The 19,699-nt window shown below is 48.4% G+C and overlaps 1 protein-coding gene across 1 annotated transcript in view; it reads right to left on the reverse strand.

The window, feature by feature from the left end:
• Positions 1-9,976: 9,976 nt before the first annotated feature.
• Positions 9,977-19,699, reverse strand: part of STMN2 (stathmin 2) — a 38,104-nt gene continuing 28,381 nt past the window's right edge. The window contains exons 4-5 of the mRNA XM_084865000.1: positions 13,738-13,929; positions 9,977-11,363 (exon numbers count right to left, since the gene is read on the reverse strand). Of these exons, the coding sequence (XP_084721126.1) occupies positions 11,304-11,363; positions 13,738-13,929 (252 nt within the window). The 3' untranslated portion in view covers positions 9,977-11,303. The remainder of the gene's footprint in view (positions 11,364-13,737; positions 13,930-19,699) is intronic.

Genomic DNA, 19,699 nt, shown 5'->3' on the forward strand with positions numbered 1-19,699 from the left:
CTGTAAAGTTGCTGCTGAGAAATCAGCTGGTAGCCCTATAGCTTCTCCTTTGAATATAACTTGTTTTTCTCTTGCTTCACTCAAGACCATCTCTTAAACTTTTGCTACTTCAACTACAATATGTCCTGGTATGGGTATCTTTGGGCTCATCTTGTTTAGAATGCTATGCTTCTTGGACCTCAATGTCTGTTTCCTTTCCCAGGTTGGGAAAGTTTTCAGCCATTATTTTTTTAAAGTAAAATTTTTGTTCCTTTTTAAAAAATTCTTCTTTTCCTGGGATCCCTATAATGCAAATGTTTTAGTGCTTGGTGTTATTCCAGAAGTCCCTTATGCTCTATCCACTATTTTTGAAACTCTTTTTTCTTCCTGATTGGTTGATTTCACCAGTCTGTCTCCTAATCACTGCTCCGTTCTATGTTAGCTAACTTACTGTTGATTTCTTATAATGTGTTTTTTATTTTAGTTATTGTATTCTTCAGGTCTGCTTGGTTCTTTTCTATACTTTCTGACTCTTTGTTGAAGTTCTCCCTAAGTTCTTTTATTCCACTCAAGTTTGGTGAGCCACCTTATGACTGATTCTTTGAATTCTTTATTAGGCAAGTTACTATTTCATTTTCCTTAATCTTCCCCACCCTGGGAATTCTTGTCCCTTCATTTGAGAGATATTCTTCTGTCTTTCCATTTTGTTTGACATTTTGTTGTTTATTTGAATTAGACAAAATAGCTGTCTCTTCCAGTCCTGGAAAATGGTCTTGCATAGAAGCAGGCTGTGTGTAGACCATGTGCTGGGTGGTTTTGGCAGGCTGGTAGAAGCCAGGTGGGTACAATAAGGTGCCTGGGGCACTGGCCCACCCAGTGGAGCCAGAGCAGTGTCAGGTGGGGATAATACTATCCTACTGATCCTGCCTGCTCCCTTTGTGGGGTTGGAATGGGCTCAGGCAATGTGTCCAGGAACACACTTCAGTGACCCTACAGGCAATCCCACACACCTGGACAGACCCCCCCCTCCCCCTACCCTGCCCTATGGAGGTGGAGGGGACCTAGCAACGCTGCTCACTACCTTCACAACCGGGATCCCCACAGTCACCAGCCTTCTCTCCCCAGGCTCCCTCCTTCTCTCCAGTGTCCATGTGGAAGCGAGCCCTGTGCCAGCTGTAAGTGCCGGGTGGCTGTAGGTGCTGAGCCGAGCATGTGCTCAGGGCACAGGGCAGGGCCTTTGATCGGGGAGCAGCTATTGGCAAGAAGACCAGGTGGTGTGCTAACATCTGATGTTCCTGCTGCTCCCGTTGTTCAGAGGCCAAAGCTCCAGCCACGCTGCTGCGAACGCAGCCTGGTGATACTGCAGGTCGGCTGGAGCCCCGAGCACAGCTCCCACTGCCCCACTGAGGTGGAGGGAACCGTGAGCAATGGCCCAGGGAGTTCCCATGGCCCCGAGGGGCTCCCTCCGCTCCCCAGCCTTTCCCTGTTTGTTGTCAGAGCCGGCCATTACAGGAGCAATTGCTACCTACATGTGTGTATTTTTCGTTTTGTTCACAGGAGGGGTGAGCTCAGCATCCCCCTATACTGCTGCCAGCTTGTACTCCCTGGACTTGAAATTTTAAGTTCATCTTCAACTCTTCTAGCAAGACTGTCAAGTCCAGTCCTTTCCTCTCTATGTCCAGAGCTCCCTCCCTGGTCCAACACTTGTAACTTTATGGGGAAATACTCCCATTTTCCAATTCATCCCAGGTGGACACAGCATTTGGTGTGGTGTATTAGGTAATGCGTGGAAGAGTGAAGACACACTTCAAGGTGAAGGTTGTGGCATGGGGGTCCTGGCAGGAGGTGTCACTGGCAGAAAAATGTCAGGTGTGATGTCAGTCACCTGGGTAGAGGTGGGTCTGCTGGGAAATGCGTGGAAATGAGGAAGAAGTTTCACCGACAAAGATGTCCTTCAAGTTAGATGTCCACATCGCCTTTTTTTACAGATGGGTTTTGCCACCTGGTGAAGGCGAGGGAGTCAGGCAAGAGGCATGCAGGGACGGCAGCCACCGGACGAAGCGTAAAGAACAGGGCAGCCTCACTGTGAAAGCATCAGAGACTTGGGTTTTATTAGTCGGATTAGTTTTCTGAGTGCCCTTCCTGTGTTTCTACTTTATTCTCTTTTATGACTTAGTAAAGGCTTTACAGGTCCTGGCTGGTATCCGTGCTGCAAGGGGGCAGAGCAGACCTCCCTGAATCAGCATGGTGGTGGCCACGGATGGGCTCAAAGGGCAGGACCTGAGTCAGAGCAGCCCAAGAGCTTGGGAGGCAGTGGGGGGAAGTGATGGAAGATCTGGCTGTTAGCTCAGCATCTGTTCTGCCACGTACTACCCATGTGACTGCATCCAGTTACTGGACACCTCTGAGTCTCAGGTTCCTCATCCACAAAATAATAATGATGATAACCACTCACCGTGACAGGAAGATTAAATACAGGGTGGGCAAAAAAAGTAGGTTTGAGGTTGTTGGTATGGAAAATAATGTCATAATTAATAAACAACAACAACAAGAATAACTGTTTCATGGACTCAAAACTGTAAATCTACTTTTGCCCCACCCTGTACATTAATATATGTCAAGTACTTAAAAACAGTGCCAGGTATATAACAAATATTATACCACCCTCTCCTCTTCACCAGGAAACTCTACTTTTGGTACTACATTTTGGAGGTTCTGCCTTTTATTTTGTGAACATAAGTGATAACCATATATTCTTCGTGTCCTGAAAAATTTACTAACCTCCATTTGCCTCTCTGATGGAGATTTTCTAGTCTCTAAACCATATATTGCATCTTATCATCACCAGAATACTTCTCCTCAGGACTCACTTTCACCATGACCTTGGCTGTATTGGCTGTGGAATGTCACCTTTTTACTTACCTCTCCTATGTTCAGGTTGGTCTCATCTACCATCCTTGTTCTCACCTAAGCTTTCAACCATTTTATGGGCCACCTCCATTAGGTGTTTCACCTGCTTCTTGAACTTGGCATAGTAACATCTGAGCTCTATCTCCTTCACTACTCTCATCATTATCTTGTATTTCCTATTAAGGTGAGGGCACCTAGTCATGGCCCAATAGAAACCAAGAAACCTCAATAGAAATACATAATTGTTGACACTTCCCATCCCTTATATCCAGTATCAGTTGGCTACCATGTGGTTTTGGTGCTACATCCTAAGTCATTCCACATTTCATCTCTCTCATTAGCTTTTGTCTTGATTATTGAAATAGAGCCCCATTTCCTTGCGTTCTACTTCAAACCATCCTCCACCCAGAAATTAAAATAATCTTACCAAAACACAGATGAAGTTGCCCTGATCTCCTCTTCATATTTTAATGGCTTCCTATGTGTAAAGTCCCTCCCACTTGCCATCTGGCCCCTGCTACTCTGCTATTCTACAATATCTCCCGTCATTGCTCAGTGTCTACCTTGTGCTTCAGCTGTGAATGAACCACCACGCCTTCTGCTGACCCGGTGCCTTTGCATACTGAGTTCCTTCTACCTGGGAGACCCTTCACCCCTGGGTCTACTTGAAAAACACCCTTTTGGTGATGTTTCTTCCCATTCTCATGCTCATGCTAAGCATTATCTACCTACGAACAGTTCAATCTTCAAAGTAATAATATACTTACGTGTCTTTATACATTCCTATGCACACACATTACATTGAAAGTAAACCATTTGTTTACAGTCTGTGTCCCCTACCAGACTGAGTTCCTCCTGGGAGGGATTGTGGGTTAGTTATTTTTCTCTTGCTTCACATGATATTCCAATGTTATAGGTGGTCCATTAATCTTGGCTGAATAAATGAATAAGCAGAATAAATCGTTCTCTTTACAATGAGAGTGTAAGGTCTGCGAGGACAAAACACAGGCCTTTTATACCCACTCTTGCACCTCACTCATAGTTGGAACTTAGGAAGTAATCAACGAATCCTTATTGACATTCTCTGTTGAACTCAGCCACAGAGAAGCAGAGTTTGTTTTATATTTATATTTAGAGTAAGGACACTATTTTATACATCACCAGCCCCACCGTGACTCTCGCAGTGCTGCTTAATGGATGCCTGTTGATTGAATAACCAGGTAGCAAAGTCTGGCTTGTTACCTTCAGCTTTTATGGCTTGTATTTCCTGCAACAGTCTCTGGGCTCTCCCATTAATGGTGCCTGGTGAGGATGTTGCTCAGGCCTCTAGGAACCACCTCCTTCATACCGCCCTGCCGTGCTCTGCTGGGAACAGCATCTCTCGGTGTCTCAGGTAACACAGCTGGAGAGCACCTGGCCATCCCAGTTCCCCAGGCGATGGCAGTGCTTGGGGCCTGATGGCGGGGCTGGCGCTGCGTCCAGTGAGCGTTGGGAGCCTGTCCACTTGGAGGCCGCTTTCAGTTCTGCCCCAGATGGCAGGGTGCCCCTCCATGTTTCCTTATCTGCCAACCAGGAATCATCATCGCCTCTTGTCTACCTGGATGAGCTGTGAGGAGGGGAGACAGAGCCGTTCACGGGAAGGTGCAGCGGCTGAAAAGGCTCAAACAGCATCAGTGCCGGGCAGAAGCCGAAGACGCCTGTCACAGGGTTAGCACCTGCTGCACGGGTGGCTGAGTGGTGAGAGAGGTGACCAGCTGGGAAGTGGAGATGTGTTCCGTTAGATAAGGATAATGATAGAATTATGGATATGAAGCACATTTCTTTTGTGTGTGTGTGTGTGTGTCCATTTTAGTACATTTTAATCCAATGACAGTATTTGTGATCATGTATTTAATTAGTAACGTTAAAGGAATGAGTAGTATTTTATGTCCACGTCTTTTATTTCTTAGATGAGGGGATGGGAGGGGGGTGGGTGTGTGCTTCCCTGTAAAACAATTTTAGGGTTAAAGCGTTATCAGCACATGTGATCAGACACTGCCCTCTGGTGGTTGTAGAGATGACAACACGGGTTTTGGTTGAGCAATTAGAAGGGCGAAAATGAAGATGAGGGAGCCTAGGGGGAATGCCCGGAGCTTTGCGGTGGCCACGTTAAATAGAGGTGCCCCTTGTCCAAAACATACAAATGCAGATGGTGAGTGGTCAGCTGGCTCCACGAGACTGAAGTCCAGGCGATGAGTGCAGAGATGGAGGTTTGGGAGCTGTCCGTACGTAGAGGATGTTTACGTTTGGGGCGGTGACGGCCTGTGAAGGAAGATATCACGAAGAGACCCTGGCTGGATGGCTCAGTTGGTTGGAGTGTTGTCCTGTACACCAAAAGGTTGTGGGTTCAATTCCCAATCAGGGCACATACCTAGGTTGTGGGTTTGATCCCCAGTCAGGATGCATATGGGAGGCGGCCCATCGTCTCTCTCTCTCTTCTCTTTCTCTCTCTCAATCTCTCGCTATCAAAATAAATAAATAAACAAGCAAACAAACAAATATAAATAAAATAAATCAATACAAGCATGTCCTTAAGTGAGGATTTAAAAAAAGAAAGAGACAAAGAACGATATCATAGAGGAGGCAGTCATCAGTTATGTCAAATAATGTCAAACAACATGAGGCCTGAGAATTCACGTGGACCCAGCAGCAGGAGGTCATGGGGAACCCGACAAGCCTCGTAAGTACAGCCCGGCAGTGGGCTGAGGCCTCGTTGGAGCCGGTTCACGAGAGACGAGGAGGAAAGACATGGCAGTGAGGGAGACCAGGCTGCACAGCAGAATTGAGGAACGTGTCAGCAGCTGGTGGGAAAAATGCAATAGAATTTTTCTAAGGTGGAAGAAGTCATAGCATGTTTTAATGCTGGTGCTGTAGAAAGAAATATGAAATAGGAGGGAGTGGGGAGGATTCCTGGGGAGATCATCTGGGCTGGTGAGAGGAGTTGGGCCTCGTGTAGAAATGGCTCAGCCCTGGCCACAGCGGAGAAGGAAAAGGTGGCGCTGAAGTGTGAGGGGCGGGGATGCGTTGCTGGGTCCAGGCACAGCGTGTCCCAGTGAGGCCGTTTCTCAGTGCGTCCTCAGCTGAGAGTGAGGATGGGGAGGAGATGTTGGAAGCTGAGGAGGTTTAAGAGAATACAGAGCACTCAGGCGTGGTTGCTGGAAAATGTGAAGGCTTGCCTGAGGTTTATGTTCATGAATTTAAAGGAGGGTCAGTCAGGAGAGCCGTGCTCCTGTGCAGGGGAACAGGCCTGAGCTCGATGGAGAGTTCGTTTAGTAGGTCATGGGTGTGGCTGATTGGAAACGGCACTGAGGGAGGCAGTTGTCTGGATACAGAAGAGGGATTGCAATGATTGCCCAGGGAAAAGAAGCTGGTAAGGTGGGGGTGGTGGTGGTGGTGGTGGTGGTGGGGTGATGACCTTGGAGAGAAGGGACACAAAAGGAACTACCCAGAGATTGGGGTCTTGAAGGACAGGTATTCGGCTGGAAAGAGGGGAGGTGGAGGCCAAAGGGGGTGCCTGACATGGAGAGGGTGGAGGGATTGTGACTCCTGACAATGACACAGTTTAGGGCATAACCTGGAGTGTGGCGGCTTAGAGAAAGCCGAGGGGGAGGCTCACTAGGGAGGGATGTCAGGGGACTCAGAGCAGAGCGTGGAGGCGTCCTCTGTGTGGTATGAAAGTGGCCAGTGGTCAGCACAGGGATGGGATGGAAGCGGGTAACAGTGACCGGGAACTACAAATCACAGGAGACCTGGGGCTGGTAGTGACCCCAACAATGAAGAGAAGAGGTTGAGTCGTCTGGCAACATGGGAGTCCGGAGTGGGTGTTTCGGGCAGAGGGAGAATGATCTGGCCACTCAGAGCCAGGCAGGGACTCAGGCCACAGCCGGGGCAGCCGTGTCCTGGGTTGCCACTGGGAACGGTGTTGTTGAGAGAGAACTGGAGGCTGAAAAGGGACAAGGTGCGCACAGTGCTCAGGACAGCGGTGTCTGCCAGTGCGTGCCCCCACGCGACTTATTTTTTATTTATTTTTTCTCATTTTTTTATTAAGGTATTATATGTGTACATACCTTACCAATCCCCACCCCACCCCCACTCCCATATATGCCCTCCCTCCCCAGAGTTTTTCGTCCATTGGTTATGCTTATAAGCATGTATACAAGCGACTTAAATCTGTTTTCCTTTGTGGTGAGGTGTTAGCAAGTTTTCCAGTTTTCACAGAAGTGTTGTTTTCTGATCGTCTTAACTGGTCCTTTGTAGGACTTAAAGCTGAATTTCCAATCGTCTGAAACCAAGCAGACACGGTCGGACTACGGAGGAAGGAAGCCTGATGGAAACGAATATTTAAGAAGTGCCTACTGAGGCCAAGCCCTGCACTACGTATTTCTCAGTAGGCTGCATTAATTCATTTTGTTCCTGCATTGTGTGTGTGTGTGTGTGTGTGTGTGTGTGTGTGTGTAACACTTGCTAAACGCTAGGGATTCAACAATAAACTTAGAGACTCTGCCTTAGAGGAAGTAATGGTTAAATGAGAGAAACAGTAAGCAAGCAGAAGGGAAAGCGCAGAGTGGCCTGTGCTGATGGTGAATAACTGCTGGTTACGCACCGCACACCGGTGCCTGTGGAGGTCTCTCAGCTCCTTTAACTGCAGCTCTTCTCGGACGTCACATGGGCCCTTTCAGAGTGACGCGGTGTCACACCACCTCAGGCCTCGGGGCTCAGTACAACACGCTTACTTTTCCTTTCCCGTTTCAGGCTGGTGCCTGCTGGGCGTGGGGACAGCCTGGGTGTTTGAGGGGTTCAGGCCACTCCCCCGTCCCAGCACCCCTGGGTGGCATGTCCTCGCGACAGGCTGGGAGGGGAAGCTGGCAAGCCGCTGCACATTTCTAGCCTCAACTCGGGTCAAATCCATGGTCATTGCAGGGGTCAGTGTGTCCCGTGGCCACACCCACGGGCCTCCTCTGAGGGGAGGTACCGCAGAGTCACATGGTGCGTGGAGAGTGAGGAGGTGAGAACACTGAGTTCAGCAACCACCCCCAACTTCCGGGTGAGGACTTTTAAAGGACGTAAACACCTGCCCAGGGATCGAGCTAGGCACCTTCACCTCCACCTTAATCATAGTCCTCGCCGCTTCCAGCATTTACACAGAGTGCTAGGGAGCACGTGGGAGGGGTGGGTGGCTCACCAGCTGTGGGGTGGGAGAGTTCAAGGAAGACTCTGAGGGCAGGTAGGACCTGGGGCTGATCTGAGTAGTATTGGCCAGACGGAGTTTCTATTTGGTTTAGCAGCAAAGAGGCCATTGGTGCTGGTGGGAGTGGTTTCGCTGGAGACTGAGAGCAGAAACAGATGGTGGTAGGTGAAGGGGTGCATACGAGGTGAAGGAAGGGAAACAACTTCCAGAAGCTTGGTCGATATGGGTAGAAAAAAGACGGCAGTGGGACTGGAATAGGATAGTACATAGTATTTATTTTTCTTCGAAGACCTGAATGCTTGCTGCTAGCCTGCAAGTTAGCAGAAAGGCCCGCTTGTTGGATGTAGAAATGGCCTCTAAAATGTCCATTGTGCCCTGGCTGGATGTTCAGTGGGTTAGTGTTGTGTCCCATACGCCAAGATTATGGGTTCAACCCCTAGTCAGGGTGCATTCAAGAGTCAACCAATGATCATTGGTATATGTACAAAAATAATAATTTAATAAAAAAAAAATTAAAAAAAAGAGTCAACCAATGAATGCATGAGTAAGTGGGACAATAAACTCATGTGTCTCTCTCCCTTCCTTTTTCTCTCTAAAAATAAAAAATATATATATATCGATCACATCCTTGTACCTTGGCACAGATGGACTCCACTGGACTGTAGGGGGCGAGGAAGAGAAGAGTTGGGTACGACTCAAGAAGAGGGAGAGAGGACAACTCAGTGACCGTGTGTGCCATTCCAGACTCACAGGGTCCAGCTCACTGTCCGTCAGAGAGCTTGTAGAACCGAATTAATACATTCATTTAACTGGGATTTAGGGAGTGAGGTACCATACTTATCACAAGCAGGTCTGAAGAGACCTTGGGGGTACCAATGGATTTAAAGGAAATGTTTGTAAACCTTGCTCCTACCTTGAATACACGAAGCGTCTGTGGGAGCCTCAGCCACGGGGCGTGTCAGGGAATTGTAACCCGCGGAGGTGGTTGACACCAACAAGCACAGGACGTTTTCTTCTTCACCCTTTTGTTTTCTTACCCTGAAAATAATGCCTGTGACTCTAGTTACCACCAAAGCGAGCCAATCAGGAACGGATCGATATTCCAAAGAAGGGGGCATGGAGCTCACATTTTAAAGCATTTGCAGGGCTAGCTTTCCCCACAAAATACTCAAGGTGGAGACCAGATGGCCTCAACCTTCAACTTGGCTTGTTAGCACTGCCGTGGATGGCAGCCCAGCTTATTTTTTCCATCAATCCACGGGGTTTTAATTATTCATGATTTCCTGCTGAACTGGACGCGGTTCTGCTGTCCTGTAGGGCCATCTGGGCCGAGAGCAGGACCCGCTGCCCCATGTGGTTGGCAGTGCGGATGCAGCGGGAGGGCAGGGAGCCGCACTGTCACAGGCTGGGGAGGTGGCCTGGGGCCCGGGGAGCCTGAGGGGGTGCCCGGGACCTTCCAGGGCTTCTGAAAGGGGCTCTCACCCCCAGAATGATCCGTCCGAACCTGAGGCACTTCCATCTGTCCTGAAGGTGGTTAAGGGGACCAGATCAAAGACAGCTCCCACCATGCAGGCCTGGCAGAGGGACAGAGAAGGGAGAGGGGCCGCCTGCTGCTCCCAAAGGGAAGGGAGCCAGGGCAGCACTGGCTTCCTCAAGCTCTCATTACCGTCTCTTCGCTTATTTATCATTTGTTTATTTTAGATCCTTTTGTGAGTTTGAGCCAAACTGACGACATATGCTGGGAAGCAAGGTCTCCAGCGCTCCAGGTCTTTGCTGCTGAGACAGTCTAATCCACTGACCGTTTGCAGGTCTGGACTCTGGGCTCAGACCCGTGAAGGGGGCAAGAGAACAGACCAACCCTTTATTAGTTCACAGAACTCCGATTCTTTATTCATCACAGCTTGCTCACAATGACATACAGGAAAGAGCACTAATGAGGAGTAAATATGCAGGCAGCAACCTTCGGGAGTTGGGAGTTGGGGAGAAACGACTTCAAAACTGTGACCGGTACCAACGGGGGGATCTGGTGAGTCTCGGCTGGCACAGGGCCCTGCCAACCCCTCACTGCGTCAGCCCCGCAGATGGAGTGAGATGTAGCTTTTTAACCGGCAGCATCGCCGCACACTGGGAAGAAAGACCAGCTTGTGTGAAAGTCCGCAGTGTTTCTGACTGTGTGTGTGTGTGTGTGTGTGTGTGTGTGTGTGTGTGTAACTCAACGCAACGACCAGCTCACAGTTTCCAAGTGAAAACTATTCAGTAGCATCATGTACTTGTACTATAGGTAAGAGCTTAACATGAAGATCGTCCATCATGGCATCCACAAATAAGCCACCTGACACGTCAATTAATTCATTCCACCCACAGAACTTAAAGGAGAGAACTAAGCCCACTTCATGAAGAGCGATGTCTCGGCTGCTGGAACCATTTAACACGTAGCGCTTTAAAGGGTCATTTAAAAAAAATTTTTTTTTTGCTTCCACCCAGATTGATCTCAGGCCTGTCTTCTCATCCACCCCTTTCTAAAACCAAAGCACACGGCAGCCCACCATCCAGTAGAAGTGAATGTCAGTGCTATGATTGGGGGTTGTTCCTAGCCTGGCTTTGCTGCTTCTAGGCAGTCGGTAGGCTATGAATGAACAAATGTAGAGCTAGGAGTGGAGTCATAACACCTGTGGTCGAGGGCTGGGCTCAGCCAAGCTCAGGGATGACAGAGCGGTCTAGGTCATCAGGCAATGGTGGGTCTCTAGCACCATAGGCTGTCTACTGACCTCGCTTTTCTGCTGGAATGAGAGAGGGAGGGAGGGTAGCCAGACGTGGGGAGCTTCGGAAAGAACAGACCCAGCGGTTTCATTTGCGTGGAAAGACACAACATCAAAAGCCTGTTACAGGACATGTAAGGTTATGAAATAACTTGCATAATGCAATACTTGTATTTTTTAACAAAAATGTAAGTATTTACAAAATAAGAACCAAGGTATTTTTTTAAACATCAAGCAAAACATTCTGCAAAGAGACCTCATTGACTTTTTTTATTTTATTTTTGATTCTGTTTCTCTGTGTGTTTTTTTTTAAATAGTGAGTTCTTTTTAAACCATGTCACACATTTCTCATACTGATATCGCAAGATCCCTTAAGATATAGGCAGGGGGACTTCCTAGTGGCGGGCCGTGCCATACCCTCGGTCGCCTCAGCCGGACAGCTCCACCTGCAGCTCCTTGTTCCTGCGCACCTCTGCAGCATGCCTCTCCTGCAAGACACCAGGGGACAAGCTGTGTCACAGAGCCCGCGGTCTGCTCCACGCAGAACCCGGAGGGCCCGCCCGCTCCTTTGCATGCCGTGTGTGTGACTGGAAGTAACCTGGTGTGACATCTACCCTCAGGACATGTTCTCATTTCCCAAGAAAGGAACACATGGAACCCAAGACATGTCACAAAGCAGAAGCTCTTCGGAGACTTGTGGCATCTTAAAAAAAAAACAACCACCATTGTATTCAACCGAGACTATGACCAACAGAGAATGTTAACTATTATGGCCACTGTATAAATCCAGTGACCACTGCTCAGGATTCCTGATGTATCAGGAGGGGAACTTTCTGCAAGTCGAATTGAGCATCCTGGTGAGGAGAGGAGTGTGCCTGTTTCCAGCAATGCCACGTAGGATTTCTTAGGGTCTAGGATGTGAGGTAAAGGTGGAGTCACAATGATCCTGAATGGAACACAATGGTTCTCCGCTGTCCACGGTACCAGAACTGTCAGCAGATATCCCACCAGTTATGTGGGGAAGTGGGGGATGAGGGTACATGGAGAAAGGTTCAAGGTAAATTTTAGCCAATGGAGCTTTGCTCTCCTGCATCTCAGTCAAGCACTCACTATGGAACCACCTGCAGCAGGCTGGTTTCTGGTGCCTCCTCCACATGCTGACCTGGCCCATGTGGGTGAAATGGTTGTGAGAGTGTGAAGGGACTGGGCTTACACAGGAAGTTAAATCTCAATGTGAGGGTTTGACTGAGGCACCCAGTGGCTGTCCTGGCTCCTGCTCAGGTCACCCTGAACGTCACACACCCTCAGAGCCTCACATGCCCTTCCCAGCTCAGCTTCCAGGCATTCCTTAGAGTCCAGGTGCCCGTGAAAATCTCCATGGAAGTCAGTGTATATGTTTTAGGTTTTATGTCTGATTTCCTTTGGTTCTGGCCTGATATGTAGTCAGAGAATGGGAGTGAAAAAACAAAGAATCACTAGAATGTCAGGCTGAGACTACCCAATTCTTAAAAGAAATAGGCCAACTCTAACAGACGGCACAAAGCTTACTAAGCAATACTCAGGGGGCTGCAAGTGTCCAAACTCTCACTCAGTGTTCTGGTGACAGGGACAGTCCCACATCTCTCTGTGTCTCCAGTGCCTACCATGTGATAGCACCCAGACAGGTTGGAGGGTGGCTGCTCAGAAAGGACTGAGGCAGCCTATCCCAAAGGCCCTCTCTCACAATGCTTAATCTGATTTTTGAAAAAGGATAGCTATACCATCCATTTTGGAAGGAAGGTTTTGAGGGGTGGTGGTAGTGATGGTGGTAGTGGTGGTGGTGGTGGTGGTGGTGCTGGTAGTAATTATGGTGGTGTTGGTAATTATGGTGATGGTGGTAATGGTGGTGGTGGTCATAATAGTAGTGGTGGTGGTGGTGATGTGATGGTGGGTGGTGATGGTGGTAATGGTGGTGGTGGTGGTAGTGGCGATGTGATGGTGGTGGTTGTGGTAGTGGGTGGTGGTGGTGGTGGGGGTGATGTGGTGGTGGTAGTGGTGGTAATGGTGGTGGTGGTGGTGGTGGTGGTGATAGTGGTAATGGTGGTGGTGGTGGTGGTGATGGTGGTAATGGTGGTGATGATGGTGATGGTGATGATGATGATGGTTCTGGGGGTGATGGTGGTGGTGATGGTGGTGGTGATGGTCATGGCCCTGGCTGTGGATGGCACAGAGACTACAGAAGGGCAAGAAAGAACATTTTGGGGAGGCTCTGCAGCGCCACTCATCCTGCCTGGGGGGACCGAGTGCACATTTGGTGGAGGGAAAGGCACCAGGTATGGACGGGAGGAAACGAACACCCCTTGGCTCCCCCTCACTTGGCTCCATGCAGTGTTACCGCAGCCGAGCTTTCCACGCAGAGGCTCCTGGGTGGAGAGAACAGGTTCCCACCATTGGTGAATGCTCTGTCCTTTTCTGACAAATATACTTCTCCAACTTAATATTGATGTATTTAACATTACACATTAATTAATGGTTAAGCTAAAATTAAGCATTATGTATTATATATGTAGGAAGTACTGTGTGGTTCTAATTTAATATTTCCAACAGGTTGGCTCTGAAGGTTAGTACATCAGTCTTTCCTACCTTGGAAAAGAATGAATTAGTCTCCCTTAACCATGCCTCTGGAAGTTTGGCACAATTTCAGCCTCCCGATAGGGCCCAAGGCCCAGCCCATGTTACAGCCCCACTAGGTCTACCTTGAGGCCTGAGCAGGACGAGAGCTGTGCTTGCATGCGCAGGCTCTGACCAGGTCTCTGGTGCCCGATTTGCAGTTCGCCCAGCTGTGTCTGAGGAATGCGCCTGCTCAGGACCTGAGAGGATTACCTTCTCTTGCAGACGTTCAATGATGGCGGCCAGGTTAGCCTCACGGTTTTCCTTAATCTGTTCCATCTTCAGGATCAGCTTCTCCTCGGCCATTTTGCTGAAGTTGTTGTTTTCCTCCAGTGCCTTCTGCAGGACTTCCCGCTCATGCTCTCGCTTCTCCGCCAGCTGTTTCAGCACCTGGGCCTCCTGAGACTGGGGAGAGAAACACGTCCTCTGAGAGGAGTGGCCCAGCAAAGAAGCAGCATGTCTGGCCAGAGCACGGCTGGCCCCTGGGCCCTCCCCTCCATGCCTCAGGGCTTCCTACGGGCGGGGAGCTGGGAGGTGCCGTTAGCTGGATTTCAGATGTGAGTTTTCTGGAGAGGCTGTCTTAGAGAAAACACGTAACCCTCACTGAGGAGTTCATGTTTCTGTTTTTTAATGAGTTGCTGCTTGCATTTATGTGACAGGGGATGCTGCAGTTAATCACTGTGTAGCAGCATCTACTGAAGCCAGATGACTATAAGTAGAATTGGAGCAAGTTCGGTCTTTTTTCTGCTTCATTCTTATAGATCAGCTGTAGGCTGAGGGCTGCAATGAACGTCCCAGTTTCGCCAATCTAACCACCACATTCACTTTCTGGTTTAATTCCATGCTCCCCTTCCCCTCCCTGACCCCCTCCCCCCCCTTTTGTTTCCTCATCACAAGTTAGCCTTGGAGACTTGTCAATAGTGCAAACTTAATGTCCACGTGGCCGCCGACAACAGGAAGGCCTTGTGCTGACCTCTCTGTACCATTCCGAGGTCACCTAGGTCATTTTTGAAACCCTGTGGTTGCTAAGTGATCCAAGCAGAAACACCAGGAGCAGACACCCCTCACCCCTGCATTTTCTCGACTGTCATTCACCTGCAGCAGCAGGGGGCAGCATAGTTCTGCACATGAATCTTAACAACTGCCAGGGAGCTTGGTAAACAAGCAGAGGCCTGCTAGCCACCACCAGAGATTTCAGTTCTGTGGCTATTTGGTGAGACTCAGGAATCTGTATTTTTGATCAGCATCCCCAGTGATTATAATGCTGGCAGTTCTCGGTCTATGTGTGAAACGTACACTGGCATGGGCTTTGACATCCGGCCTGTGTTCACCTTTTAGCTGTGTTGGTGACCCTGATGTGTTAACTTCTTCCCACATGCCTTTGCTCCTCCACAATTACACAGCTGCTCAATACTGGCCTTTCCGGGGGTAAGACTAAATTTCTACACACTCATTATTCCTGGGTAATTACTTGGTATTGGCTGGTCCTCTGAGATGGATTAAATGTGAGTATCTATACAATGGTAGGTTAAAAAATATATTCCACTAAAAGCATCAATAGGAAAACATTTTAGTTGACGGTAGTGGTCATGGGGTCTTACTAAATAAATCTTGATGTATAAACCGTATGAGATCTGACGGGGGTAGAAACTCAGATAAAATTTTACAGGTGTGGTAAAATGGTGATACCCTGCAGAAAGCCTAATGAGGCCCGTGGATGTGTTTATTCTGACCTTTATCTGGAACATGTTGATGATTCACTGGAGATTAGAAAATCCTGGGAACTGAGCCCACTTCCAGTTAAGCCCCATATGGTTTCCCTGGCATCTCAGAGGACCCGCCACATCCCTGCTCTGTGACAGCTTGCCATAAAACGGAGATGGAAAACCAGGAGGAAATGTTAAAACAAGTTCAAAATCAAATGGAGCTTTTCTGGAGAAGGATGAAAAGCACTTTCTAACTGGCTCCTCCTCCTGCCTGCAGGTGGACTACTGGTAAGCTTCCTGGGTGGACTGTGCTTCTTTCCTGCTATCAGGGCTACTGAATTGTTCCAGAGAGAGAGACTGACTGAAGGTGTGTGTGTGTGTGTGTGTGTGTGTGTGTGTGTGTGTGTGAAGTTTTACTCTGAGAACACTCTTCATGCAATTACTACCTTTTCGCATATGGATAAAGACAGGGCCTATCTCATAGGATTGTTTATAAGCATCAAATGAAATGTTTGCAAGGTACTCAGCTCGTGTCCAATACAGAGAAAGCTAGTACTGGGCAAAGAGTAGCCATCATTATTGAAACCCAAACTCAAAACCCGGCGACTGGGAGGTGATGGCAATTCACCTCCTGGCACAGCTACACTCAGTGGGAAATGCTGGCTGCCCCCTGAGTGCAGGGCATTTGTTCAGACATCTTCGTTATTGACACCAGTGGGCCCAGGGGTCCTCATGGTGATGGTAACCCTTTCCCACTCCCCCCTCTGCACCACCCCCACCCGCTGCATGGGCTGCAGTGATAGAAAAGGTCACACTCAGCGAGCACCTCAAAAAATTGGGGGAAACCACTGATCCTTCATCTCAGAACATGCAGTTCAACCTGTAACCCCCAGACCAGAAAACTTCCAGATGGAGAGAAGTCTAGGTTCTCACAAAATGAGGGTGCCACGTGCCCCAGAACTAGAGGTAAGTCTGGAATCGAGGTTTCTCTTGTAATGGACAGGAAACCCCGAGGCAGTGCCAGGAAAGAAAACCAAACAGATAAAAACAAAGCCCAACAAAATGTGACTTCAAACCCTCTCAGTGGGCAGTGCTTCTGGGTAGTTCTTCTCCAGTCAGGGTATTAGAAGGCCCTTCCCTCTCTTCTTCCTCAGTGCACCCAGCCTGGTGGCCCTCGATAGGAGCTCCCTGGCTAGGTGGGAGCCAGCTGGATTTTTTAAGGCCATTTTTCTGTGGAGAGAGTTACCCTGGGTAGTTATCAGGGGTAACTGCGGAATTGTTAATTTCCAGATGCTCAAATTAACGTTGGATCTTGCATTCTTAATTTTCTTCTGCAAAAGAGCTGATGGCAATCAGGAGACAGCAGGGGGAAAGGCCTGAGAAAGGAATCCCTTGGAACCAAAAGACTAAAATAGCAACACACACCTTTGCCCACTTCTCGCCTTGGTGGGACACTCTGGGTCTGTGGGAGCGCCCGCAGGCCCCCCTGTCAGTGGAGAGAGGCCTGCTGCATCCTAGAGCAGCCTTTGGCTTATCTGAAATGCCCCGCTTCATGATGTCAGCATTTCTGTAGCCACTGAGGCTACTGGAGACCCCCCAGGTTGGGTGCGAGGTGTTCCATTCCACAGCTCATGGGGTGAGACAGAAACGGAGGCGGCAGTGCTGTGAGCACTAGCGCATGGCCACCCCTGCACCGCAGAGACCGGCTCTGGGTCTCAGCGAGTGCGCTGTGGGGACCTGGTGCTCACACTGTCTCTGAGAAACTGCAGGCTGAGCCAGTGAGTGTGGAATGAATGCCTCGCCGAGAAGATAGCCATGGCTTCCTATTTCTTCCTTCCTCACATGCACTCAGCTCTCACACAGCTTCTCAAGGGGTCTGGGGGCCTTTCCGTGGGCCCCAAGTCCCTGTCACTCCCCCGCTGCAGAAAATCACACTTCTTCTTCCCTCTTTCATAGCCCGGTGCCCAGATACCACTGCCGAAACCTCAACTCCCTTCCTGGGAGCAACCCATTCCCTCTTGAACCTTGGGGACTCTCCCAGGTCACAGCCTCCAGGAGGAAAGCTGGCTCCGATCCCACTGTTCCTATCAATGAGCAAATGGGCATGCCATCCAGAAAAGTGTGTGAAAACATGACACCAAGTGAGTGTGGGGCACAGGGTGAAGGCCTGACCTACAGGGTGGAAGCATTTGCCTTCACTTTTGCAGAAGTTGGGCTCCCGACATGGTCGCATAGGCCCTCTTGCCTGGTCCTTCGCTTGCATAGATTAGCAGAGAGCAAGGGCCTGGCTGACGCAGGTGGGATTTGCTGAAAGCTGTTAAAAATAAATTGTCCAATGGCCTGTGCCTAACGTACAAGGTCATGGCAATCTGAAATAGGAAATTAGGGCATGGGCGTGACCTATGAGGCAAAAGTATTTATAGACCCGAGACCTCCAGTGGGAGACTGGGGAGCCCTCTCCACTCACTGCGGGGATGACAGGCACGTGATGGTGAAACGCCTTTTCTGGGCGACACGCTGAGCTCCGTATCATTGGAGGAAGTACCCGGGAGGCACGCGGAGGGAGAGATAAGGAGTCTGGGAGCAGCTGACTGTACAAGTGGGGACACTGCAGCATTGTCCTGAGAGCTCATTACCATTCCTTATATTACTGAGCCTAAGACTTAATTACTGTGCAAATGAATGGAAGACGCATTCGAGTTAAGTGGTATATAAAGCTCACTTTATGTTAGGTACCCAAAGGAGATTTAAGACTGCATGTAAAAAGGGCTAGTGTTCATTCACTTCTGAGGTAAAATATTTTTCTGTCCCATTATTTTCTTGTCCCTTCTCATCATCTGAGTATGTTACTTTCCATCTAGCAGCATGTGTCAGACACTTATGATATCTAATGATTGATTTTACTGTTAACAGTGAAGAAAGCATTAACCCAATTAAAGTTATAAATAATGTCTTGTTAAAACACGACACCTGGATGGGAGTGTGTGAAACGAAAGGGTTGTGTTGAAGGACTGGAAGCAGAATAAGAAATTTAAAATGATTAAAATACAAAGTCTTTCTGTGGAAGCCGTACCCATTCACTGGGTCAACTCCTCGGACACAGCCCCCGGGGAGCTGGTCCCGCATGAGGAGTCTGGCCACGGCCACGGGAATTGTGAATAATCCTGCCCTTCAGTTCAGGACCCACTGCTATACAGCCCACCCCCTCTTTTCCTGGGTTTGACATTAATTGCATCTTCAACGTGAGGTGCCAACAAATGCAAAAGGCAAGTTTATCAAGTTTGGTGACTAATGCCCCACTTTTATGCCATTTTATGGAAACAAGCAACGCATCTTTCTTTCAGCAGTCCACTGACTTGGGGGTTCGTTGTGCTGACATTGTCAGGATGCCAATTATATGTCACTGGGTTGGTTTGATTGGCACTCTTTATAATTTAATCAGTTTTAACAGGAGATTTTGTCAATGTCATTTAAATCCTTCAGCTTTCATCATTTTCTCATAACACTAAAAATTTCAAGCCACTTATATCTGTTACCTATCAAACTGTCTATTTTTCTTTATAATTTGACAGATGATATTAGTATTTAAAAACATTTATGAATCACATTGTATGGTAACAGTTCAGTATCTGCCTTGATGAGGAGCTTCTTTTCTTTTCTAAGTTATGAGCTTGCTAGAGCATGAGGGCTGTGAGGGCAGGAACTGGGTGTGTTTTTGCTCAATGACAGCTACCATGCTTCCCGGTGCCGGTTGTATGTCATTATGTGGAAGAACTAACTCCTTTAATTCGCACAGTGTCTCCATGATGCAGGCTCTATTATTTGTCAACAGGACAGAGAGTTTAGTGATGTGCTCAAAGTCACACGGCAATTAAGTGGTGGAACCAGGCTTTGAATCATAGACATGCTCTTAACATATGTTCTTAACCACTACGCTTTAAGAAGCACTCGTAATCGCTGTGCTTGGCTTAGGATGTCCGTATAATTTGCTGTCCAAACCAGGACACTTAGGATATTGAAATAATGCCAATGATATCAGAACAGCAGGAGGAAAGTCGACGTTGTCCTGAGCCAACAGGATGTATGGCTATCTTGGCTCTTCTGCCTCTTGCTAATAATGTTTGTTGAATGAATAAATGGGTAGGTAGAAGGATGGATGACTCAGCATTCCTACCATTTTGCCCAAGTAGGTCAGCTGCAGTATGAAAATTTTGATTTCAAAATATGAGCTTCAAGCTGACCTCATGAGAGAATATGGTCTCAAGGAGATGAAAATAAATCCCCAGAGATAATAAAAAAAAGGGGGAGAAAAAGCAGGAAAGGTCTTATTTTTTAAAATAATAAACTGCCACTAGCTAATCAACGGAGCATTAATTCTGGTTCAAAGGAGCCTGAGGGAAGGTGGTCCAACATAGTAACCAGAAGGTCAGAGCAGCAGTCGGGTCAGCAGATGAGGTGAGGACGTGGGG

This window comes from Pipistrellus hanaki (assembly GCF_964339955.1).
Source record: "Pipistrellus hanaki genome assembly, chromosome: 17".
NCBI lineage: Eukaryota > Metazoa > Chordata > Mammalia > Chiroptera > Vespertilionidae > Pipistrellus > Pipistrellus hanaki.